This window comes from Acipenser ruthenus, chromosome 15, assembly GCF_902713425.1.
Source record: "Acipenser ruthenus chromosome 15, fAciRut3.2 maternal haplotype, whole genome shotgun sequence".
Classification (NCBI taxonomy): Eukaryota; Metazoa; Chordata; class Actinopteri; order Acipenseriformes; family Acipenseridae; genus Acipenser; species Acipenser ruthenus.
The window spans coordinates 2841084-2867655 of record NC_081203.1 but is presented as its reverse complement, the minus strand read 5'-3'; the positions used below and the strand labels follow the sequence as shown (position 1 = coordinate 2867655).

The window sequence follows — 26572 nt, the reverse complement described above, 5'->3', positions numbered from 1 at the left end:
AGTGATTCTTTTTTTTCCTTTGGCTATATCCTGATAAAACAAAATCATATTAACTAGATAAACAAGGCGTGTTTTTGTAACATGCAATACCCCAAGCTAGGAATATAAATTACACATTGCAGGTCTCAGTCAGTAACATGACACAGCAAGCCACCATGACCCACAGTCACAGTATGAGGACTAGAAACCCACAAAGCATCTTCTGTGGTTTACAGAGGGAGAGTCAGAAGATATCACATGAACTTCATGATCACTGATGACTGTGGTTACCATGCAGGCTTGCCACCTGTCCCTGTTTTCCCTGGGATGGTCCTGGTTTTGAGGAAGGTGTCCCAGGATTTCAATATGCCTTACCCTGGAGTGCCAGTCTGACACTGACCCCCCACCAGCCATTCAGTGGTTCATGGACGATATCGCCCTGCAGGTGAGTGAAGACGTCAGGCAGGCAAGTATGAAAGAACCTAAGAAAATGTACGAACGAGAGGTGGCCGTTCGGAACATCAGTGCTCGGTTCCTGTTGGCAGATTGATCTCAATGCTTTGTCAAGCCGGGTCTTAAAGGATCACAATGATTGAGCATCGGCAGCATAGCTTGGTAGCCCCATTCTCGTTCCGTCTGTCCCAGGAGTGTCTCCACTTATACAGGACCCGTGAAAGAATACCTTGCTATAGTTCTGTTTGGATTTGTGCCGTGCTCAGTGATCATCAGTCTGCCTGACTGTGGATGAATCTAAACAAGGCCTGCTTAAGGCGATAGGAGAAAGCACAAAACACAAATTATATTTCAGTATTCATGACTGAGAGGCACCGCTGATTCAGAATAAAGCCACTTTGAGACTAGGTTTCAGGCCACCAGGGGAGACTTGGGGTTTGAAACCACAAACCTGGAAGCTGGTTTCAAGCCACTGTTCATGAAAAAAATGGCTTTCTTCCCTTAGTTCAATATGTATCAAAACTTCAGTTCCACAACGATTGTGAGCGGAGGGAACCACATATTATTAAAAAGGGGTTGCACACTTTTAAACAGCACCGTGTGAGAGTGCACAGGGCTCACTTCTCCCGCTCTCTGTCTGGGATCACAGAGCCGCAGCAAAGCGCCCGTTTAGCAAAAACAAAAACAGTTTTTCATTTCAATCAGGCGCCTGCGCGGACAGCAAGAGTCACGCGAAAACCGCCTCGCACATAAACACATCCCTCCGCTCGGGAGAAAAACAACAAAACAACAACAACATTATTACAAGCCAGCCCCAGCGCGCTTCCCAGATAGAAACGGACACAGCGGATATGTACTACCCGTGACACTTCTGTGCTGCCGTTTGTTTTTTGCAGTTCACTCCCTCAAAGTAAGAGGGAGATTTGGGGGATTATTTTTCCTGCGGGGCCGCGGAGGAGAATTGCAGCGGGAGGGGTGGTGAGGTGTCCAAGATGGCGGCGCCCTGTGCAGTGGCGGAGTGTTAAGAGGTAAACAGCGCTCTTTAATTTTTATTTATCCGAACAGATTTGAACGCTTTTAATCTTTCACGACGCCCTACGTGCGCCGCCTGGGTCGTTATCTAAACTCACTTGAGTGTGTCATCGCTGTCACACCGGTGCTTTTGTTAGTTTTGAAATTATTCCGTTGGGGCTGCACTGGAAAGGTAAACCGAAAAAATATATAAAAATAAGACCATTTATAATGGAACGTTTCACGAAAGGAGATTACATCTTAAATTCTGATATGCTTTTTTTTTTAATGCTCATTGAAACGAGTTTGTCTCGGTGCAGTTGTTCTGTAGTTAATTGTTTACGTCAGTCTGCTCAAGCTATCGCCGGTAAACCTGTTTTCACTGCAGGAAAAAACCCTACTTGAATTGATAATATTTTACCCATTCAAGTGAATATATTTATCGAGTTTGGTTTTACATTGTACAGATTAGGTTATTTAGGATGCTAAAAAAAAAGTAACCAAGATTTAATAATTAGCACTGAATTAAGCTATTTAAAAAAAAAAAAAGAAAAAAAAAAGGCTAACGTTTACTTTTTGTCGGATCAGATCTATGGTTATTGCTGAGAATTACATTACATCATGTTTGCTATTGCAGAAGATACGTTAAAAACGTCCGATGCATTTTTCCTGTTCATTTTTTATTTATTTTTTGTTAAGCCCTATTTTTACTGGACTGGCCAGTCGATTGGTAATTTCATTAAAAACCACAGAGTCCTTTTGAACTTTTTAACCGTGTTATTAAACCGTCAGCATAAATCCATTCTAGAAATGCGTTCAAGCGGATGGATTCTGCTGACCATTAACGATACTGTAAAATGACAGGCATTTTGCACCGGGCTTTATGTAGCAGAGGGGAAAAAAATGAATGCATAAAACTACTTTAATTTAAAGCGGGTTTAATGTAAAGACATCAGGTTTTGTGCTTGTAAAGCAAACGACACTGTTGCATAATTTAGAAATAACTGCAACTTGTATTTTGCTGCAGCAGATTCTTATTTACAAAGCAGCATGCCAGAAACTGACGTGGAAACTGGAACCATGTGTAGCAAAGGTGGAGGGATTGGGTAACCTTGGCAAGCAGTGCCAATATCTACAACCGGCAGTGATTGTCAGCAATTTCACAGCGTTTCATTTAAATAGAATCGAGATCTAAAAGTGCAACTCTTAACAAATACGCTACATCCCACTGTAGTCGTGGGACTGAGTAAAAGCTTCAGTTATTTGCACAGTGGCTTGATCCTCCAAGCCATTGTTAATCTCGATATGTGTGTGTTGTTTTATTAATGGGCTGCTATGGGAACAAGGTGAATGAATGTGTTTGGAACTTGTGTTTTTATTTTAGTAGTTGTGCAGTTAGGGATGATTAAACAGAAATGTCCTCCACACATAATATCTTCTCGCCGAGACTTGAACTTGTTTTCCTGTTTTCTCATCAGCTTTGCAGTAGTCAGATAAGCAGTGGATAAGATTTGGCATCCCCCACAGGATACCTATTGCAAGTTATTTCTTGGACGTGTGTTACAAATAAATATCCCTATACCATCCTGCTAGTGACAGTCTTATAGAGAGACACTCTGCTTTGCTGTTATCCCTTGACAGTATGTTCTGCACATCAGTTTCCTGTCTCGCAAACCATTTGAAATAAAGACTGGTTAGATAAACATCTTGTGCCAAAATTAAGAGACCTTGCCCCTGTGATCCAATAGTTTTCAGCTTTCTGGTTTCCAGATGGAGGCAAACGCTTTGAAGATATTGAATAAACTGCTGTGTTGTTCTTCTCTAGTGCAGGTTTGATCTGCATCTGTGTCCTATAATGCAAGGGTGAATACGTATGCCCAGTTGGTGATTGGAAAATATAAACATAATGGCATATTGTTCACTGATTCGCCTAGACTAATACTCTCCTCTGTTCATAATTGTGTTATCCAATGGCAGCAAACCCCAAATTTGTTTCACACTTTCTATACTAGGTAACGTCACATAAATACTACCAGAGAATAACAAACAAATTAAATAGCACAGACTACTTCTACAGACAAATACACAGAAATGGACCGTTTACTGCATGTGGATTAGTTTACTGGTCTGCTGTTTTCTGTGCCTTTCTTTCCTAGACCCGTATAAAGGTCTGTATTGCTGAAAGAGTTCAGGTTATTAGAGCAAGGACAAAAGTAACTGTGCCTTTTATACTGTACATATCTCACTCTTGTTTAAGTTTTGCCTCGAGGCATAACATTGTTCAACAGGTCTGACTATCTGTCTTGCATTATGGAGTTGTTCACCAGTCCGCTTTTGCAAAAAAAACTGGATTTTCTTAAGACTGCATTTATGTTGCAGTGGTGGGACCCCATGACTCATAACTGTGTTATGCATGAGAAATTAGATTTGTTTAGTCTGAAATCACATAGGAAATATCATGGATGGGCCAGGTGGCACAGACAATGTATTTACAGTTCTTTCCTGAATACAGGTCAACTCTCAAGTGAGACTGTAGGTCCCAGTTCGGCCCGCATTGCCACCACAAAATTAGGCAAAAAAATTCAGTCCCTGATTTAAAGTATAAATATGAATCAAAACCTGCCTGGATATTCCAACCAGATGTTTCATTAAATGGCTATTTCGCTGCTTAAATTTGTTGCCTATAAAATGTTTGCTTTCCCCTAAACTGTTGCTGTTATAGGCTTTATCCTGGCCTAGACTGATCCACAGCATTCTTGCATTCAGAGCTGTCATCCGCATTCATTTTGGCAACCTTTGGCAATGTTGTTTTTTTCTGTAACCCTATGCATTACTTTGCTGTTGTGTAAAGGACCAGACACTAATGTAAGTGTATACAGCACTGTGGCAGGGCTGACGTTCCTGGGAGAGCATGTCTGTTGTGTGGGATTGTCAGGTGTGGAATCTAAATCAGCAGGTAGGTGTGTTCCAGCGGGGAGTCAGGTATAAAAAGGTTCCGTTTATTCAGCTCAGGGCTGCTGCAAAACCAAAGCCAACCGGGCTAAAGCAGCTGAAATCCACCGACGTGTGCGAGACAGAGAGAGAGAGTGAGAGAGACAGAGAGAGAGAGAGAGAGAGAGAGAGAGAGAGAGAGAGAGAGAGAGAGAGAGAGAGAGAGAGAGAGAGAGAGAGAGAGAGAGAGAGAGAGAGAGAGAGAGAGAGAGAGAGAGAGAGAGAGAGAGAGAGAGAGAGAGAGAGAGAGAGAGAGAGAGAGAGAGAGAGAGACAGAGAACCAGAACCAGGGCTGGATACCGCAGAGAGAGTAAGAAAGCAAGCTGACACCGCCGTCAGCCGGGAGAGTAGCCGGAGTTTGTTTATTATTGAACAGAGACGATTAGTTCAGAGATTGTAGATCTCAAAGTGTTTGTACACTGTGTCGTGTGTACAACCTGCGGGGCGTATCAACTTCAACCTCAGTCTCGATCTCCTGCCTGTCACTCTGCAGCGAATGCACCCATCACACAGCTACCCTGTCACAAGCATGAATACTCAGTATCTTTCTAAACAAGGGATTTGGGGGCGCTCCCTAATAAAAGCTGAATCTCAAAACAACAACTGTGTAGCAATTGTTACAGCTATGTCTAATGGCATTTAAAACAGGATTGATTTCTCCGACTTTTCACATCTCTGCCCTTACTCTGGTCCCACCGCAGTCGGATACGCGACAGTTTACTGTATAAAATAATAAGAGATTAGTCTTATCCTTACTGTACAAACCAACTGGTACTTGCAATTAAAAAAAGTCTTCAGTTTAATGGAAGGGATGTTTAATCTTTTATTGGTGTTATGGAAGAGCCAGCTTTGCACCTGTTCAGTGGAGGTCCTGTCTCGTGTAATATAAACCCCCTTCAAGGTAATACAACTCTTGTTGTAATGGGTGATTTGCCAGCAGATCGTGTGTTTATTACAGGTTCTGAATACTTCCTGGAAAGTGTATCTGTGCGTCACTACAGCTGGCCTTGTCTGTCTATCACCCATCCACCCCCTGGGACAGTTGGGTTCGAAGACAGAAAGATTTCTTTAAAACTGCAGCTGCATGTGTGTGTTGTTTTTTTTTTTTTTAATTTTATACCGGAAATCCTTTATGGTATGTTTCTGGGTTAACTTTGTGTTTTTATACTTTGTTTAAAGATTTATACATTTTTCTCAGTGACCTTAATATACAATTGCGAGCTCTGTAATGCATTTAAAATGGGGTAAAGTTGAGCCAGACTTCACAGCTAAGATAATGAAATTAAGGCGGGTCTAGCTAACAAAATGATGTCATCAATATTATTGTGGCTTCCATTTGCTTTTTAGGTCACATGGGTTGTGCAGCTTTGAAAGAAGCACCATTTATTCATTTTAATGACATCATAATCTGGTGTCATGCTAGGTTAAAGAAAGTTTGCATGCCCTACTTTCAAGCAGTCTTGCACTTTTTTTTGTGGTCTGGAAAGTGGAATTGTCCCCCGTGGTCATGCTTAATGACGTGAGCTTTGTGGAAAGATTAAAAGAAGGAAATCTCTTCAGCCTAGAAGAATGAAGGGAAAGAGGGGACTTGATTTGTAACTGGTATAGATACAGTTAACCCAAGAGACAACTTCAAATTTAGCACAGAGAGAAGAACAAGTGGGCGTAGATGGAAGCTGAGTAAAAGTTTAGAACAAGGTAGGAAGCACTTCTTTTAGACAGTTATAAATGCATGGAATAGCCTACCAGGTGACGTAGCAGGATCTAAAGCACTGGGAGCATTTAAAAAAGGGTACATTCTGTGCTTTTAAACCTGAGTAAGGGAGAATGGTGTGCTAACAAGAGACGAGCCTTGATGGGCTGAATGGCCTTTTCTTGTTCTCAAACGTTTCTTATGTTCTATAGGACTTAATAACCAGTGTTTGCTCTTAAACCCAGATGCACTGCTAAGATGAAATAGTGTAGCCGGCGGGCTGTAAGAGGCACACAGAGTTCTTCTGTAACACAGTGTGCTACAAAATGTGTTTGTACAGGTGCACAGCACGTTAAGATTATTATTTGTTTATTTAGCAGACGCCTTTATCCAAGGCGACTTACAGAGACTAGGGTGTGTGAACTATGCATCAGCTGCAGAGTCACTTACAACAACGTCTCACCCGAAAGACGGAGCACGGGGAGGTCAAGTGACTTGCTCAGGGTCACACAGCGAGTCAGTGAGTGAGCCGGGATTTGAACTGGGGACCTCCTGGTTACAAGCGCTTTTCTTTAACCACTGGACCACACAGCCTCCTGTTCATGGAGTTGTTACAGCTCTTTCAGATCGATTTAGTCTGGTAAGAAATCTTTTATTTATTAATTTTTTTGGCTTGGACACAGGTGGCTGAGCTCCAGATCTAAGTGATCCTGCAGATGCAGGGGTGGTGATGTTCCACATGGCAAACAGCTCCATTGTTGGAGAGCTCTGATTAGCTCTGAACAGTGTTGCGTAAACAGCTGTGCTGCAGCACCAGCATGCTGTCTGCAAAAAAAAACCCTCATCCTTGGAAACCAAGCAGTCTGTGCAAAATATGAATAGTTTCCTGGTAATACAAACACTGCAGACCAAATGTGTTGGTGAACTTGATCTCTGACCCAATACGATTGCCATATTGAGGTCATGTGACTTCTTAGGTTCCTGCAGAAAAATGTTGATACACGTTCTGTTGCAGGTTCTGTCCAGATAAAAGTAACACGTTCTCACTTTCAAAAATAACTTCATATCGGAGAGAGATGGCAAGCTACCACTGCCAGTTATCGATCTAGGAGAACACAAACATTATCTGTGTTTTCTGTATCTCATGCATTGCATAGTCAACACAAGCGCCTCAACTGCATTTTCAAAAATGAAATCCCTTCTATTTAATGCCATGAAGCATGATCTCGTTGGACACAGTAGGCCCAGTTTCTTACCAGGATACAGTGAAGGGTTGCTAAGTCTAGTGGCAATAAGTTGTTTTGTAAATAACAAAACTAAACAGGAATGTTAAAAACAGACATGCAGATACAATAAGGGGTGTAGACTTCCACGCATTTTATGGAAAACAATGTGAAGTACAGGCTTAACCAAGGAGTGTGGTACTGTTAGAAACTCAACTACTGGCTGCTAGACTCGCCAGATGCTAGACTCTAGTAATAGAACCCTTTTATTTTAGTTGACTGCTTTTTTGATTGCCAGATCAGTGTTTCATTAGTAAGTTAAGTAGCTGAGTAGAAGGTTAAGCTTCTAAGTAAAAGCCATACCAGGTTTTACTAGGAGCTGCATTACACACATCTGAGCTTGTGGCCTGCTTTACAGAAATATTCAAGTATTTTTATTTCTATGACTGTGTGGTGTTATTTACTGCAAGTACAAATAAACCATTTGTGATTCAGTAGCAAACGTGGGGTAAAGATGGCATGCAAAGTACTGGTAATCCAGATACCTGCTTGTTATCCTGGGAGAAACAAAGGGAGATCCGCTAGTTTTACAGCAGCTCCCTGCTGCCACTGAAGGAGTCCGCAATTAAACTGTTCAATTTAGATACATTGAGTGTGCGTGCATGTGTGAACTTATGGTAATCTTTATTCATTTTGCATTTTCAAATCTTTTAACCTTTAGTAGAACCCTGTATAATCTGAATGTCTTTTTACTGCCAGGCTGCAAGCTTGAGCAGGCTTGTGCACCATGCTGCAGGGCAGAGAAGGATTAAGGTGAACGCTGTCTGTTCAACAGGAAATAGATCCCTCTCGCTCTTTAGGAACCGCCTGAGTCATTTTGTGTCCAAATGCGTTTTGCGACATCATTTGTATTAGTTTGGCACAAGAAACGTTAGCCGTGGTGGCAGGCAGTTTATAAAATCAAACCGTTTCGGAGATAGATCATTGGTGCAAAACAACACACAGCTACAAAACGTAAGTGGAATGAAATCACAGGGCAGGTTGACGTTCCTAGCCTTAAAAACTGCAAAGACCAAAAAGTGCTTCTTGCTTTTGAATATTAAAGTTCTCAATTCACTGTTACCTGTCAAATATTCAATGAGGAAATTGGTCCACCTTTGTTACAGTAGTGAGCTGCAGCCTCAAGGGCTCTGTACAAGTTTGCTGTCTTGACTAGCTGTGCTGTTCTCCCTTCTCTGTTTTGTCAGCGGTGTCTGCATGCTGTGTGTCGGTGGCCAGCTGTGGAACCTGCTGCAGGCAGACTGGACTCTGTCGGAGTGAAGATCGAGACTCCCAAGCCTCTAACAGAGAGACCCTGAACCCCAGTCCCTCTCTGGACCCCCTGCTGCAGACAGACAGACAGAGAGAGAGAGATGATGGCGAAGGAACAGCCCAGCTTAGTGGATCTCCTCCATCTCCTGGAATCCTCAGACCTGCACGAACTGGATGAAATCAAGGAGATTCTCAATAACAACCTCAGCCAAGGTAAACTGCCCTGGAGTGCCTGCATGCTTTCCTATACCATGTGCGATTAGTCAGTATGGGTGCTATAGTGTTTATACAGTATGCACATACAGGTCCCTATACGGTACACATTCATTTTGCTCATCCTCATTAATGTTCTAGTATATCATTGTGAGAGGGATTGCATATTTATCAATTGCAAAAAAAGTAATTGAAATCCCTCCATCTGAGCTGACAGTTCATTCTGTAGCCTGGAATTAAAGCCCTGTTGTGTTTGTGTTTTTTTTTTTTTTTTTTTTTTTTTTTTTAAACGGTCCCTTTTCTTGTAACGGACGGAGCGGTTTTTGCTTTTTGTTTCTTCAGACAGAGGGTCCCTCCTCCTGAACAGTCTGGTGGATTATTACCTGGAAAGCAGCTCCGCTCAGGCTCTGCACATCCTGTCCTCTGTGAGGGAGCCCCATGATAAGGTGGGGAGATCGTCTCTGCCAGATCCAACCATGCACCAAATTCACTGGAGACACGAGTCACTTGGGCTCAGGGACTGACGTGGCACTGATGAATGCACCAGGCACAGGCTGCGTCTGCTTGACCTAGGGGTTGATGTGGGGTCTCAACCGCTTGTCTGTAGTCTTCCTGAGTATAAAAAATAAGTACAGTGCTCCTTTGCTATTTCACCGTTAGCTAGGCATGTTGACAGGTAATTGTACAAGCCCTGTGTTTTCCTGTATAAGAGCCCTTCACTAATTCAGTTTAATGTGTAATTCAGTCGGTTAAATACATAGGGAACACTGTAGCTTATGCAATATAGATGCAGTCTCTGGTAATGTACAGTTTCATATACTTATAATCCTGCTGTGCCTGATCCTTTAGGTGGGGTGTAGGCAAATCAGTTCAACCGCCTTAGTTTCCTTTAACCCCTTCAGTCACTGCGTGCACAATTGTACCATGTTAAGTTTCCTATCAGTGTATCTCTTTTATAATGCTTGGGTGTTTTTTTCAAAGTTATGGCAGGGCAACTAACTGAACTCCATGAAGTTCACACAAGCTGTTTTTAAAGTATCGTGAGCGAAGGGGTTAAGTTGATGATCTATTTCTGTAGATCGTTAGTTTAATGTGAATTACAAGAAGGATGCCTCGGAAATATGCGGTGCGGTCCATTTATATATGGTGAAGTACTGTTCATTGAAACGGGGCGTGGACTCTGTGCAGTGTCACTGCTGATGTTCTGAGAACACTGTGGATTCCACTTTCCATTGCACTTGATTGCGGTCAGGTGGAAGAGCCAGAAGAGAACCGATTTTGCATGAAATGATGTCATCGTCAGCGTTCACACAGTTCTGGAATGCACAGGATCGTATTTTGGGCTTGAAAGATGTTGCTGTGCACAGAAGCAGCTGCTTTGTTTGACAGTTTAATTTGTTTAGGTCTGAATTTGCCTCATTTAGCAAAGGGGGGGAGGGAGGAGAATACGATTATGAATGGTGTGTTGCTGTTCCTCCTTTCTGTAAACCTATGGGTGACATTTCGCCCTATTAGAATCGCAGCTTTGAAAGATCGGCTGTCAGGCTTCTGGCACCCAGCCTGCTCTTTGAGTCTAGAGCGTCGCTAATTGCTTTTAACTGTGTGATCTGCATGTTGAACTTCAGTTTGATTTGAAAGGTTAAAAAGGTGCACTAATGAAGACACCTGACGTGGTTCCCTTTAAGGTCTCTAGAGGATCATGCAAATCAACTACAGTACAGCACATCATGAACCTGCTGACATTTCCTAACCCTGTCCCTCCCCTTTTATTAAGGAAGATAATTCAGCTGAGTGGGCAGGTTTGTGCACTGATTCATATATATGTGCCAGTAGCTCATGGGTTTTGATGCTCAATTAAGCTACCCTGGAAAAATGTGTCGTGCAGTCTGAAACCCGTGGCTGGAAATTAGACTCCCTCCCGTTGCGTTATAAGCAGTTCAAACAATTTCAGGTATTGCTGTGATCTTAATTGAGCACACCTGAGCCTGTAACTCCTATAGTTTCTTTTAAGCTCCTGTGTGATTGCTGTGCTACGGGGATGGCTGGAGTTGTCTTTCCATCCCTCTAGCTGGGGCCAGTCTGTGTCTGTCTCCTGTCTGTGTAACAGCTGGTGATAAGAGGCCCGTTCTCTTGCAGCACCTTTTTGACAAAATGAACGAATGCATGGCGAAGCCAGCCTGCCGCTTGGCCACTCTCACACTGCTGGGTCACGTCATCAGAAAGCAACCGTCCTGGATCCACAAGATCTCCCGGAGCCCTGTGCTGCCGTCGCTGCTCAAATGTCTCAAGGTATACACAGGCTTCAGTATTGATGTGTGTTTATGTGCTAGCTTGCAGGTGTCTGGATTATTCACCTGGAAACATGCAAATGCCTTTTTAACCAAGTGGTTGCAGTGGCTGGGGAGGGGGGAACTAACCACACATCTGCAGCATTATCCAGGATTTAAAGGGTTAAAGTAATAATATTGTGGCAGTGAGCTCTGAATGTTCTAAATAGAGGTTTAGATATAATTTAGATGTAACTGTTTAGATATAATTAGGTCCGTCAGTGTTCAGAGAAGTTAGATGATGATCTGTGCAGTATATAAGACCCAGTGCAGTTAACCTGCAAAAAAATTAGAAATAAATAAACATACCATGTATCTGGAAACTAATCAAGAAGTACAAAATAATGCCACTCCAGTTACTGTTCAGCCCGTACAGACGGCTTTGAAAGAGTTTCCGTTGCTTCTTTCGTCTCCGTCTCCAGACCGATGGCGACGCTGTGGTTCTCATAACTGGAGTCCTGGTGCTAATTACCCTCCTGCCCATGATCCCTCAGGCTGGCAAACAGCACCTCTACGAGTTCTTCGATATCTTTGGACGCCTGGCAGCCTGGAACATGAAAAACCCAGGTAGCAGCTTCAGGGAAAGGGAACCGCTTCGTGTGTGTCGGAGAGTCTGTGGGAGAGGGGCTGTCTTGTAAGGGGAGGGGTTTGTGTTTTCTCTTGAAGAGTTGCTAGAATTGTTTTAAGAGAAGTTTCTACTTGAGTAAAGGATAACTGCTGTGGAAGTGGTGTGGGTAAATGTGATTTACTTAAAAAAAGAAAAAACGGTAAGAGGGAACATTCATTTTATACTAGCCAAAAATATAAGCAGTACGTTTTGGTGGGTACAAAAAAAAAAATCGAAATAGTACTATAAAAATCAAATAGTACATGCAAGCGTTTAATGTTAAAAGTGGTGATCTGTGCAATTGAAATATTTCAGGTCTTGAAATGATGCAGCAGCGCGGTGTGTTAACTGGTGTTGTCTGTCTGTAACAGGGCACATCCCGGAGGTGTACCTGATCCACCTGCATGCCAGCGTGTACGCGCTCTTCCACCGTCTCTACGGCATGTACCCCTGTAACTTCGTCTCCTACCTGCGCTCGCACTACAGCATGAAGGAGAACATGGAGACCTTCGAGGAGGTGGTCAAGGTGAGCCACAAAAGGGCTTGTTTAGCAAACCTGCGGTTATCATCTTCATTGTCTTCTTTCTGGGACATCAGTGGGACATTTCTTTTCTTTTTTTTCTTTGTTTCCTTTTCTTTTTTAGCCCATGCTGGAGCATGTTCGTATACACCCCGAGTTAGTGACTGGGACCAAGGATCACGAACTGGACCCAACTAGGTACTGGAGCTGTAGGAGCCAAGAACCGTTTGATACCCTCAGCATGCACTATTAGAAACGCACGCACAGTGACCACCTGCGGTACCTGGATTGTATATTAATATGACCCCCACCCCCCCACTGTCATGGAATGCAACAGGGATGGAAATAAGACTCCCATTGCATTGCAGCTTGATCCATTCCTGGTTTTACTAGGAGTTTAATAAGACTCGCTTGAGCTTGTTATCCAATACGCCGCGGCTAATCAAGCTCGTAGTAAAACCTGGAATGGGTGAGTCTTATTTCCATCCCTGTTTTATCTTTTGAGATAGAAACCTTCCTTTGTGAGTAAATGCTTTGTAATTGTTCATTAAAAAAAAAATAGTTGCAAGCTGTTATTCAATGCTCCCTCAATATTTAATCGTTCTGTATTTCAGATTAAAAGTCCCATATTCGGCTGTATACGTGCCCTGCACAAATTCACTTTTTGTTGATGTGCAAGTCGGATAGCGAAATAAAATGGGAGCATGTACTTGTGCCTAGATGCCCTGTTGATATTGGTCATTTTTATTTTTTATTTTTTATTTTTTTTTCTTTTGCTTTGGCTTTGGCTCTCCCTGCAGGTGGAAAAGGTTTGAAATCCACGACATTGTTATCGAATGTGCCAAAGTGTCCCTCGACCCCAAGGAGGCCTCCTGCGAGGAAGGCTACTCCACCATGCCGGAGCATTTCTCTACGCACGTCCAGCACCGGCAGGCGGACCCCACTGCCAGCCCTTTCACTGACCTCCAAAGCAGTTTCGGTGAGTGAGATCACCCGCCACTGTCACGCTAACCTGTGGTTTGAATCAGCTGCCTTTCCTCCCTTCCTTGTCCTAGAGAGCTGGGGCAGCAGCTTTGTGAGGGTCCCTGATGGCTGCTGAACTGTCTATTCCCAGCTCAGTGGAGGTGTTCACACACATTCTCTCTGGCATACAGCAAATCTTACAGTGTTTCATATGCTTGGAGGATGCCACCCTCTGATATGTTTTTCCTTAATACTACTACTAATAATAATAGTAGTGTGGACCTGGGCTGGCCCTTGGGGCACAAAGTGAATAAACTGAATAATAATAATAATAACAGCATCATGGATAGTAAAAGTCTGAGGACTTGTTTTTTGGTAGTAAGGGTTATCTAGACTGGTAAGTACTTTTCGTTTCGAAGCCGTTTTGTGATCACAGCGTGTTGTTTTTCAGGGAGTTCCTCCTCGACCCCCTTCTCCACCCCTCTGCTGGCCTTGTCTCAGCTCTCAGGGACCCAGCCCCCGTACCGCAGCCCCCAGACGTCCCGCCGCCTGCCTGAACCCAGCCAGGTAACTGCAGCCCATGCGTCCTTCCCTTTCCAGCGTCTCTGACCTGTCCTCTGCTTTTTTTTTTTGTCTTCACTAAACAGTTGGGGTGTGTGCAAGAATACTCCTACTCATTTTGTCTTTCAGAAGTATTTATCGTCCGGTTCAGTCCAGGCACAAGCTCAAGTGCCAATTTAATGATTGCAAACACTCTAAAATAGCATAAAATAGAATATAAAAAAAACAAAGCTTGCATTGAACAAAAGAAAATATGTTCTGGGGTTCAGTGGCTGGCGAGAGCAGCTTCCCAACGGCAGTGTTAAACTGTGAATCGCACTCCAGTTTCAAATGGCACAAAAGAAAAGCAACTTATTAACCCCGTGCTCCTGATGAGTCAGCGATGTGGGTGTCAGCTTGGCGCCGTCTTTTATATAGAGGATCATTTCACGAAATCCTCAGCCCATGCATTTACATCAAACGTTACCAGCAAGAAAGCATGCATGTCAAAAGAATAATGAAGGAAAATTATATATACATATCCTTGCCAGTTTAAAAAAAAAAATAAGCCCCTTAATTTTGCTGTGGATGCATTTCTTGACTCGGTTGAATCTCGTTCTATCCTGTCTGTGAAACCAGCCATGAATGTTTTGTGGTGTCATGTCTGTGGTGGGTTTCAGGAACTCTTCTGGAGCCCCTCCTCTGTGTGCGGGATGGCTACACCGCCCTCCTCCCGGGGGATCTCTCCCACCAGCACCCCCTCGGAGCTGTCCCACAGCGCCTCCCACCTGCCCGGCCGAGTACAAAGCACCCTGGGTATGAGCACCGAGACAGACACACCCCCTCTGCTTCTCTGGAAAATCTCTTATTAACCAGCCTTTGAATTTCAAAGAAGCTCAATTTTATTGAACATGAAAGAACAAGACATGCCCTTTTATAGCACAGTGTCATTTTATTTTATGTTTGATTACTATTAATTTTGGAAGTTAAATGAGTCTATTAGCTTTATTGTCCATGCCGGGTAGAGAAAGATTACAATTTGTTTCTTATCAGCAAACAGAGTGAAACGCAGGATTCCAGCATTTCAGATTTTAATTCATTAATGTTTTTTACTGTTGTTGTTTCTGCAGCCGGAGGCAAAGGCACCCCTTCTTGTAACACACCAGCCACCTCCTCTCCCCCGCCTCTCATTTCAGACGAGTTTGAGCACATCTCCCTTCCCCCACGAGCCGCCTCTCCAACACGCAAGGTACAGAACCATGATGCTTTCTTTACATGATTTACATCGTATCGTAATAGAGGTCTGCATCGTTTGTGTGGTGATAGAAGACCAGAAGCATGGCTCAAGGCACTTCACCGAGCGGTACTTAAATGTAGTCTCTTAACAAAATGGTCCATCAGTAATGACCATTTGATCATCTTATGCATCCTACAAGTAGCTCATCAGGACCACCCCCTGTATTGTGATGCTTACCGTGATACGTGCCGTAGCAGGGATGTAGGGATCATTTAAAAAGTGGTCCTACTTTTTGCAATGGTTTATTCAGGATAACTTCTGATGAAACATCTTTGTGGGAACCTGGCTGTCTCCTACGCCTGAAAAGTTAATCATTAAACTGCAATGCTTCCAAAAAATGTTCTGGTGTCCTAGTTTTTGTTCCTATTGCGAAACTATTTATAGTTAACATGTGCCGTGATTGTCAAGCGCTTTGTGGTTTTTATTTGAACGCGGTTCGTTTTTTTGGAATTCTTGCAGCATCCTTGTTATGCAGAATGTTTTCCCTAACTGGGAGGTTTGTTTTCCAGAATGGAAAGGCAGATTCCTGGAAGCCTGGCCTGACGAGACAGGAGAACATCAGAGACTCGGAGAAAGGGACCTCGGACGAAGCCAATAACCTAGGTAAGCAGGAGTCCCTCTTTGGAGATTCGGAGCGTTTCTTTTGGTGTGGGTTTTGTCTTTTTGTTTTGTTTTAAGCAATTTCCTTCAGATATATTATTTTTGCTTTTTTAAATTTTTTTAAACATCATATGTTTTAGCAATGCAGGACAAACAGGATCCGGTAAAAAATAAAGCACAGTTAGTAGCTATTTAGGTAAGCGATTTAAAATGTACATGGCTAAATCACGGTGACCGCACGGATCAAGGTAACTTTCTTTTCATGAATGACATAGTGGACGTGCCCGTAGACACGTTACAGTGTTTTGAACTTGATGCATTGCTGTCACTGACGTACCTTCTGGTTGCTGTCTCTGTTACTAGGTGGGGAGAGCGAGAACTTAAAGACTGTGACTCTAAATGAGCTGCCGGAGTTCATCAAGGAGCTGGAGCTGGAGCAGGACCAGCGGAAACTGGAGGAGCGGGAGGAAGGTAGGTGAAGTCACTTGGCAGAGCCTGCGGGCACCGGGGTGTGTCTGTGCACGTGCACGTATACCAGAGCTGAGGTTGAAAAAGTGGAAGACAGCGGAGGTCGCTTTTTCAACCTGTGGGGAACCGATTACAACTAAAAAGGGGGGGAAATTCTGCAATCCATATCTGTTTTATTAAACTCTTCATTATTCAATTCTTTTCAAAAGCGATCCATGCAGAGAAATCTGTGATGCTGTTGCTGGACTGCTATTTTATTGTATTTTATTTTTTAATTGCGGGCTGATGTCAGAGAATGTTGTTTTTTTTTTTTGGTGGGGGTACAACTGTATTAGCTCTGTGTTACCCATATTGGGCATGTGAGGTTTAGGGTTTTAAAATCTAGTTGAACGCCTGCCTTGCAGATGCCTTCACGGAGGAGCTGTACGAGATCACAGCAGCCAAGCGAGAGTCCCCGACTCTCAGGGGCGGCTTCGACTCTCCCTTCTATCGCACGACGGAGACCCTGACCGGCAACCAGAAGAAGCCTGTGGCTCACCCAGCCCCGATGGCAGCGTCGAGCTGCGGGCAGAACACCAACTCCACCCCGGACAAGCAGGCAGGGCAGCCAGTGGGGGGCCAGGAGCCCTGCTTCTTCAAGCCGGTCTTTACCCCCATCGAGGGGCCCCTCCAAGAACCCTTCCGCAGCCACTCCCCCCCAGCTGCGGATGAGGGCAACAACCAGGGCAAGTACAGCCTGTTCACCCCCAGCCCCTGCAAGGCACAAGCAGCCCCCTACGAGCCCCTGTTCGACCTGGCGCTGCCCAAGGCCGCCGCGCTGTTTGTGGGCAGGAGGACGGCGGAGGCGGTGCGGAGGGCTGGGGCGGAGCGTCTGGTGGAGGAGGAGGAGGAGGAGGAGGGGGAGGCATCGACCTCCCCTCTGGAGGTGCTGGACCGTCTCATCCAGCAGGGCAGCGACATGCACGTCAAGGAGCTCAAGAGGTAAGCCGGCAGATCCGGATATCACAACGGATGCTGGGAATAAGTAACATCCCAGTTTTATAGTTTCCTTTTTTTAATTGCAATTCCATACAATACAGTTTATGAAAAAAAAAATATATATATAATAAAATACTTTAAAAGCAGGTTTAAAAATGTTTTGGTATTTTTACTGGAATTTCTTAAAAGCTCCGTACTTCTGTAACAATTGCAGGCTTTATCGCTCTAGTAAACTTGTCAAACTTGCTGCTTCTTGAAGCTGGATTTTCAGCCCCAGTTCCCTTTTATTTAACATTCCTGCAGTGAGATTTTACTGTATATTAACCAAGCTTTGAGAGTCGTACAGAGCTGTCTGCATTAAGTTTGCCTGTTCCGAGATTCCTTCTCCGGACTATTCTAAATTGGGAACAATTGCTGGCATTGTCTGTTTTATCCTCCTACGTTGGACGATGAATGCCAAAAAAAAAAAAAAAAAAAAAACTCAAACAAATTGGCTTCCGTTTGTTGTTTTATTTTAAAGCTGAACAGCTGTTTAGCCACGTAGAATCGGAAAAATAAATTCATTTTTGAAATGAACTAAAGCACCCTGTTGAAGCATGACAGTGAAGTGCTACGGTACTCCCTCGTTTTTTCACAGTTTTAGTAAAGCAGGAATTCAGTTAGTTCTCAGTTAGGCACTGTACTATACGTGACTGTATGAGGGCCCTGATTTCACTGTTTTCATGTGCGAGTCAGGTTGTGAAATGCAGAGCACTGTACGTGGGAGTTAATGTTGCCCTGGACAGGTTGTATTTGTTGATATTGTAACCTGCTGGTTGGAATGTGTTTCTTTGTTCCAGGTTACCTTTGCCAAGCAAGTCAGCTGACTGGACTCACTTCGGAGGTAAACAAGATCTAGAAACACACCCAGACAACCCCAGTCCACAGGCTGCTTTTGAATTGTGCCTTTGTTACATTGTGAATTGGAAAGAACGACAGCTGAATTATGGCTCTCATCACACCCAGTTGGATTTTAACTCGGTTTAGCACTCTTTATCTCAACGTAATAACCAGGGACGAAACATTTGTCATTGAATATATTTTAATATTTCTCAATTCAGAGATATGTTTTACACTTAGTGATGGATTTTCAACACCGTGAAATTACTTTTACATAAGCACAAAAATCCAATATACCAGCCGGTGTTAACTACAGGGATGGAGATACGACTCCTACTGCATAGCACTTTTACTCATTCCAGGAGTTACTGTCGGCTTGATTAGCCCCAGCCTCTGGGTAACAAGCTCATGTGCGTCTTAGTAAAACCAGGAATGGATAAAATTGGCTACACAGCGTGTCTTATTTCCATCCCTGCATTGATTTCACCAGCATGCTCGTTATATCCTCCCTGTCTCCCCGCCCCAGGCACCGCCCCGGTGGATGAGCTGCATACCCTGCGCAGTCAGCTGCTCCTCCTGCACACTCAGCTACTGTACGAGCGCTACAAGAGAGAGCAGCACGCGACCCGCAATCGCCGGCTGCTGCGCCGCATCATCAACGCCACTGCGCTGGAGGAGCAGAACGCAGCCATGGTAACGCCAGAGACCGCCTGCCTGGCTCCTGTCACTCTGCTAGATACAGACTTCTACAACAGCTAGCGTTCCCCCCGCCCCCCCCCCCCCATGCTGTGAGAGTACAGGCCTGGTGGTAGCCCCCCCCCCCCGTCTTTGTTTACTGCTTGACTTGTATATTGCAACATTGTTGAGGCAGACGGGTCAACACACCAGCAGCCTCTCCTGTTGCAAACGGTTTGAGCACTCCAAGAACGGTGCGTCCTTTGCGAACCGATTCGAAGGTAGACCAACGTTGCGGCTAGGAGTTTTGCCTTGAAGAGTTTGCTAGGGTACTGCCTCTTCTTGGAACATTGTGTCCTTTAGACACCTTGCTTTTTCATTTAAAAAGAAAAAAAACAGGAGTGTGTGTTTTTTTTGTTGCTGTGTGGCTGCAGAAGGACCAGCTGAGCCTGCAGGAGGTGGATATGCAGTCTCTGAAGGACAGCCTGCAGGATGAGCAGCTCCGGTACCAGCAGCAGAGGGAGGAGCATGAGATGATGGTTTCCCGGCTGCACAGCCAGACCAAGCAGCTGCAGCAGGGTCGTGACGAGTACTACGCCAAGAGCCAGGAGCTGCAGGTAGGGAACGGCAGCGAGGCACAGTAATTCAGATACTGCTTACCCAGGAGGAGACCCAGCTGAGGGTCCGTGCAGCACCAGAAACAGTCGCTCGGTTTCAAATTGTGTGAAATATTACCAGTTAGCTTGGATATATGTTGAACAAGTTTCAGGTATTGAAGTTTCTTCGCAAAGGATTTGGTTTTAATTGTTCCAAGTGTTGAATTGGAAACTGATCCCAGTCCAGTTTGACTACACGTGTGCTCAGTTCTGCTAATAGAAATGTTTTCATCCTGAATGTTTTTATTTCTATAGAGTAAATTGGTGGAGTGCCAGAAAGAGATGGGGATGCTGAGGGCAGAATTACAGAAAGCCAACAAAAAAGTGTGCAACAAAGGACACCTGCTGAACCTGCTCTCACAGAAGGTGAGGAACCATGAGACTTAATCAGCCCTGGCTTACAGATACTGCCAACCAGCCTGTAAATCATGACGAGAGATTCAAAACAACACATTGATTATACAGCATTTATTTCCATCACTGATCGTTGAATAAAACACCTGAACAAAAAAAAGAAAAAGGGTTATAGATGGTTGTGGGGTTCATAGCAATATAAGAATGCAGACTATAGAAAACAATCCAGGGATGCGTTAAGAAATTCTGTTTCTTCGAGAGCTTCAGACTTGGGTTTATTGAGTTGTTATTTATTTATTTTTTAATAATTGTCCGTTCCCGGGTGCGTCCCCACTTCATATTCGGGAATGCTGTGCTATAAATTGACATGCAGCAAATTGATCACCCAGGCAGTGCCCTCCTTTCACCTTCCTCACGCTCCCTGAGCTGGAGGTGTTGAGCGCTGGGCTTTGCTCTCTGTTAACGGCTGCTGTGGTCATTCCCTCCTGCCAGCTGACCAGCAGCGAGACGGTCCAGCAGCAGCTCGAGTTCCTGAACAAACGGCTCCTCCTCCTGGGAGAGGCCAACGAGCTTTATGCGGAGGAGCTGCGGCACTCGAACCCGGACAACACAAAGGTAGGGGCGAGAGAGACTGGGGCTTCATCACCCAGCACCGGCACAAACACACCAGGGTTATTCCAGCTCTAGTGAACCACATTCTGGGGAGGTGTTTGTGGTTTACCATATTTGATTGATTAAGAGGTGTGTAACTCGTGCCCCTCCTCACATGTGAGAAAGTGTTTGAAGGCTGTTACAATGTTGATGTGGGGGATGACCTAAGCATATAACGTTTCCGTTTTAAAGCATATTTCAAGGGCTTTCTAACATTGTCAGTTGAAGCAAGTGAGCTGGAATGACCCAGCAGCTATAAAGGGCTTGGCGATTCTGTGGCTCTCACAGGTATGGAGCCCACAATTCAATCTCCTGACGGTTAAGAAGTCTAGATCGTTGTGGTTGGGAGGAAGCTAGATGCTACATTTATTTTTCTGCAGTTAACGGTATCCTGCAGCCTTTACAGTACCTGTGCACGTCCCACTGGGATATGAGCTTACTCTGTTTATCTGTGTGTGTGTCAGGAGGTGGAGATGATGCAGGCGTCCCACAAGAAGGAGCTGGACAAGATGAAACAGAGCGCGGTGCAGCAGAGCCAGCGGCTGGAGGCGGCGCAGAAGCGCATTGCGGAGCTTGAGTCCCATCTTGCCAAGAAGGAGCACCTCTTACTGGAGCAGAAGAAGTACCTGGAGGACGTCAAGACCCAGGCCAAGTAGGAATCAGGGAGTTGCACAAGTCCTGTGAGAACGAACCGATCTGTTTGGACCTGCTTTTTATTGGGTCCAAGAAACGCTGCACTTGAATTGATCCCTTTGATTAGCATCGCTGATTTATTATTATTATTATTATTATTATTATTATTATTATTATTATTATTATTATTATTATTATTTATTTCTTAGCAGATGCCCTTATCCAGGACGACTTACAAGATATCACATTATTTTTACATACAATTACCCATTTATACAGTTGGGTTTTTACTGGAGCAATCTAGGTAAAGTACCTTGCTCAAGGGTGCAGCAGCAGCATCCTCCACCTGGGATTGAACCCACGACCCTCCGGTCAAGGGTCCAGAGCCCTAACCGCTACTCCACACTGCTGCAGATAACACGCAACACGTGTAGTGATCCTGCCCTGCTGATATCGTTCATTTAGACACGCATGTCTGAATGGATCCTTTAACCCCTGGTTGTTTAAAGCAGGACTCAGTGAAATAGGGTGGAACACAATTTTACTATGGCAGGCAACTTTTTGCTACATTGTGCTTTTGGCACTGTCAGTTTGTCATGCTGTGTAACAAAGCCTCTTGCTTCACCGGTACGCATTGCTGTGTTACAGGGGCCAGCTGCAGGCGGCGCAGAGCAGGTACCAAGCTCAGAGGCAGATCACCCAGGTGCTGGAGAAGGAGATGCTGGAGCTGTACAGCTGGCTGGAGAGGGAGGGAGTGCCACAGAAACCAGGAGCAGCGTCCTGCAGTACAGGGGCAGGAGGGGGAGAGACCGAGGCCTGCATGCCCACTGACTCCAGGTAGGGACCCCTGAAACACAGCTTCAGAGCATCTTCTCAGGCTTCATCTCCGCCTTTCACTTATTAGTGGCTCTGAACTGCAGCCTCCGAACCACCTCCTAGTCTAATCCCTAGTATGCACAATCCCTGGAACACACTGTCTTTTAGTCACACAGTGCAGCGTTACATCCACTAAGCTTTTGCACCAGCATGTTTATTTAAAACAAAAACTAAAAATGATGCTTCTAAATCTGCAGTGCATGAGTTCAGTAGAATCCGAAGCAGTCTTTTTCCCCTTTCTTTTCTCCTCCACAGGACAGACGGCAGTGCTGCAGTGTCGATGAAACCAGGGGTCCCTGACGGTACAGCCAGCGGTCAAGCTAATTCACCGAAGGCCAGCAGCAGCACTTTATCGCACGGACAGCAGCAGCAGCTGCCGCAAGCTTCGTTGACGGCAGGCAGCGGTGGCGGCTCTGTGAACGGCAGCCGGCATCCACCCATCGTCCTGGAGCCTTCCCCCTCCCACTCCTCCTCGTCCTCCTCCGTTGGCGACATCCCGATCACCGTGGGCTCCTACCCCAGCGCCAAGAGCTTCCTAGGCATGCGGGCCCGCGAGCTGTTCAGGAATAAGAGCGAGAGCCAGTGCGACGACGACGATGGCCCGCGCCTGGCCAGCCTCGCCCAGTCGCTGAAGACTGACCAGTGCGTGGAGCCGTCAGCAGCAGAGGGAGTGGGCCAGGGCCAGGATCAGGGGAGGGGGCTCCCAGCCAAGGAAGAGCAGACTGCCGGACAGCAGAGAGCGCATCACCGGGAGCGGCAGAGGCAACAGCAGCTGCGGATCATGGACTACAATGAGGCACATCATGAGCACAGTTAGAGCTCTGAGAGCGAGCTGGAGAGAGAAAGAGGGGACTCCAGTGTTATTATTCTCATTCCCTGAATGGACAGCAGGATTTGACCCTTAATGCATCCCTGACCCCCATTGCACTCATCCCCACCCTATCCCTCTTCATTATCGCAGCTGAGTAAGAGTAAAATGCAGCCAGAAGCGGTTGGGTTGGGTTGGGTTGGGTTTGTTAGGTTGCTGTTTCGAGGTGGCTACCGGTCTAGCATCAGTGACATGGAAGGGTGTGGGGCGAAGAGTTAATGGTTAATAATAAAAAAGAAAAGATTTTATATTGTATAGCGCTTCACTGCGTTTACCATCAAAAGTGCTTCTCAAAAATTCAAAAATAAAATAAAAACTTACCCCCCCCCACCCCCCTGCTTTGGCTAACCAAAAATAAATACAAAAACAATACACAAAAAAATACAAAAAAAAAAAAAAAAAACCAACAAAAAAAACAAAGTATAAACTATAAGATGAACCCCAGTTAGACTGGGACTCGTCTGGAACGGATCGGACTGGGGATCTGAGCAGCAGGCTTGTTGGGTCTCTTAGTGACACAGGAGACTACAGATTTTGGGGATAGCGCCGTGCTGTGTCCACAGGGTGGACTCCTGTTCAGTTCAGGCACTGCTGCTGTTGTACAGTGAAGTATAGGAGTCGGCTCTGGTTGGGCTGCATTTGTTTTGTGTTGGAATCGTGCATATCTGCACAGCGCCCCCTGGTGGTGCGGTGCTCAAGTGAAGTATCAATAATAAATCAAAGCTCTAGAAAGAAAACACAACAGATGTCAGTCTTTCTATTTTATTCGGTTTTTTTCCTTCTTTATTTGGACTAACTCCCTTTCCCAGTCTATTAGACTTCTCTTAAAGAGGTGTTTTCGAATGTAAAAACGAATCTAACCCTGCTGAAGCGGTGTACGAGTGAGCACATGCCCGTACAGTATTTTTTCATTGGAGCCACTGTGATTCGGTTGCCAAAGTGATACCTGCAGCATAAGCTTCTGCCTGGAGCAAAACATGCCCAGGTCTGATTTTTGAAGTTCTCGATTAAAGTGCCAAGTATTCTTCAAGATGCTAGAAGTATAACGTGTGAATGGTTTTTGGAAGGTAAATAAGTGTCTAATAATTAAGAATGCTAGTAATCAGCAGAATAAGCTCAATCCTAACGTGTGGTATTACTAACTTTCACTAGGTTGATATATTATTTTTTTCTTGCCTTAGGTTAACGATAATATAGATGATCCCATTTAATTCATTTCAAACCCTCCTGGCTTCATGCTGGGCTGTGCTTGTGCTCAGTTAGGCAGGGCGCAGGTAGGTGAAGTGGCCCACTGGCTCTGCTCCCCCACCTACCTTTGAAGCTAATGCCATTCCTGCTTCGCCCCAGTCCTTACATTGATGCACAGTCACTTTAGACGGGGAGTCTGTATTAACACAGAGTGCATTCTGTCAATAAGGACAGGTTTGAAATACGATTCCCATAGCAGATTGTCCCGTTCCAGAGTTTACAGCTCAGAGCTCAATTGGTACTGGCGCTTATGACTGCTGTGACTAATCCAATCGTAAGAGACAGAATTACACTGCAGCGCAATGGGGTGAGGGAGAGGCGCAGGGGAAGTATAATATACTATAGAAATAAAACACGCAGAAACATGTGCCTCTCTTGGCTTTATTATTTTTTTATTCTATGGCTTTGAGATCCACTCGGGGCAGATGCAGTGCCGGTGGTCTGAAGGACATGGAAACTCATTTTAGTTGACTTAATTTGCTTTAAAATTGTGCTCAGTCTTTCTCAAGCAATCTGTATAAAATGTTCTATATTAAATATGTTTACGTTGAACTAGCTTCTCTAAACGGGCAGATAAGAGAATTGAAATCGTGCTGGTAAAAAATTGCAGCGCTTTTAAGACAAATTAAGGGCTAAAACTTTTTTTTTTTGCACACATATACAGCTATGGCCAAATGTTTTGCATCACCCTATAGAATTAACTAACTTTGCTTCATAAAGGCGAATGAAACCTGCTGAATAATGTTACTTTAACATTTTGAATTACATACCGCTTTGTAGTTTTCCATAGACATAAAGAGAAACTGGCAAAAATCTCACATGAAATACTGTACTACTATCATGGCTTCCGGTAGACTCTTACGATAACATTTTGTAGTTTCTTTGGTTACATGATGTTAAATAAAAAATCTAAATTATGTTCATAAAGTGTCTCAGTCCTAAAATTCTAGGTGATGCCAAACTTTTGGCCATAGCTGTACATACATACATATACATGCATGCATACATATATACATACGTGCATACATACATACAATAATCAGTTTGCGTTCAACCTCTAAACCTCTGTTGTGGTGATGTAATAATCAAACATTACGAAATGCATTATCGCACTTCTCTCTAGAGGGTTCAGCGTAAAGCACCCAGTGTTATTTAGACAATCCAGCTAAGGCACTGGGTTTAAAATCCCTTAACAAGGCTTTATTCCATTGTGGTCTCGATGTACAGCGCTCGCGTTTTGATTGAAGGAGCGCGTTTCAGTTGTGCCACACCAGCAATGCCACAGAACCTCCTGTTCACTTATAAGTGTGACTGTTGCCCTCCCACATGCACGGCACAGTGCCCCCATCAAGCACTGCTCTTCGTCCAGGCAAAATCCAGAAGTATTGCTTTGAGCCAACGTTACTGAAATCTGTGTACAAGTGCCAAGCTTAATGCAATAGGATTCATCGTTACCCAGTAGTATCTGATGACACAGATACGCTGGTTTGAAGATGCGAAACAAGCATCCTTGTTTGTTTTTGGTTTTAATGAAATGCGATTGAATGGCGTTAACCCACCTCTGATTCTAACCTCCTCTTGCTGCAATGGCAGCTTCACGTGTATGCTGCAGTTACTCCGCCCCTGACCCAGGGCATGTCGCACTACCCTGTGGTGCTCGAACATGTCCTTCCTAATCCAAAGCAGGCATATTCGGCTGGTCCCTGTTTTGAAGGAGCTTGGTGAATGTTATGCCCAACTTCAGACTTCTCCAATAGGGAAATCTGGGCATAGGAAAACCAGACTATTGAAGGGAAATGGTCTCTTTTTAAATACCCCCCTTTTAACACTACCCCCCCCCCCCCCCCCCCCCATTTAAAACCACCATACGGTGTGTTTGACTTTGCTCTGCTTCCCAGTTACTTGACCTAATGTCTGGGGTTTTTTTTTTTACGTTGGCTAAAATCAACAGTCTCACAGTCAAACGCCCAGGTGGTAGGGTGACTGATCCACACAGCGTCGTCCAGTTGAGATTTATTTGGAACTAAGCGGTTCTGTGTTTGCGATTGCCTGTTCTCTCCTGGTTACAGGATGCTAACCACCCCCCCCCCCCCCCCCTTTCCGTCCCCTTAGAAACTTGAAATAAAAGCGAGACAGCTAGCTGTCAATGGTTCAAACAATGCCATTATCTTTCAGAAGTGGTTATTATACATTATATCGTACTGTAGGTGATCACAAGCTGTTTTGAAAGGGTTATGATTCTGTGGGATAGATTCTGAAAACCTGGCAGCAGGTCAGCGTGCACAAAGTCTACATATAATACAAATCCTGTTGTCCGCTTGGGGTTTAAGACTTTGCCTTGCTATCATAAGCATGTACAACAATCCACTTCAAATGCAAATAACATTTACAGACTTGCAAAGAGAACCAATCTGATACAATCGGAGTGAAAGAAAGTTCCATCTCCTTTTTCAGTAGAATGTTCTGAACAAACAAACCATTCTAAATGTAAAAGAAAAAAGCAGTTGCTTGTGTTTAACTGTGAACAAAAAATAAAAAATCATCTTCAATGTTTTGCA

The 26572-nt window shown here is 44.5% G+C and overlaps 1 protein-coding gene across 2 annotated transcripts; it reads left to right on the top strand.

Annotated features, from left to right (window-relative positions):
• Positions 1 to 1340: 1340 nt before the first annotated feature.
• Positions 1341 to 26572, top strand: LOC117422291 (hamartin-like). Of its 2 annotated transcripts, none has more exons than XM_034909110.2 (22): positions 1341 to 1460; positions 8598 to 8874; positions 9217 to 9320; positions 11011 to 11163; positions 11624 to 11768; positions 12180 to 12334; positions 12453 to 12526; positions 13129 to 13307; positions 13743 to 13858; positions 14512 to 14647; positions 14962 to 15080; positions 15638 to 15731; positions 16092 to 16199; positions 16601 to 17177; positions 18014 to 18057; positions 18580 to 18746; positions 19163 to 19345; positions 19640 to 19750; positions 20231 to 20353; positions 20854 to 21041; positions 21671 to 21859; positions 22154 to 26572. In XM_034909110.2, exons 2-22 carry the CDS (start codon positions 8763 to 8765, stop codon positions 22713 to 22715), a joined length of 3639 nt encoding a protein of 1212 aa, XP_034765001.2. In that variant the 5' UTR covers positions 1341 to 1460; positions 8598 to 8762; the 3' UTR covers positions 22716 to 26572. The 2 variants fall into 2 exon arrangements, with proteins under 2 accessions (XP_034765001.2, XP_058842790.1); XM_058986807.1 differs by lacking the exon at positions 1341 to 1460 and adding an exon at positions 1479 to 1636.

What these genes read in the sequence shown, in the direction of transcription:
- LOC117422291 (XM_034909110.2), top strand. Translation starts at nt 8,763, where the DNA reads ATGATGGCGAAGGAACAGCCCAGCTTAGTGGATCTCCTCCATCTCCTG. An exon ending in CTGGAACATGAAAAACCCAG is followed by an intron (nt 11,769 to 12,179) that starts GTAGCAGCTTCA and finishes TGTCTGTAACAG; the next exon opens with GGCACATCCCGGAGGTGTAC. An exon ending in CCGCCTCTCCAACACGCAAG is followed by an intron (nt 15,081 to 15,637) that starts GTACAGAACCAT and finishes TTTGTTTTCCAG; the next exon opens with AATGGAAAGGCAGATTCCTG.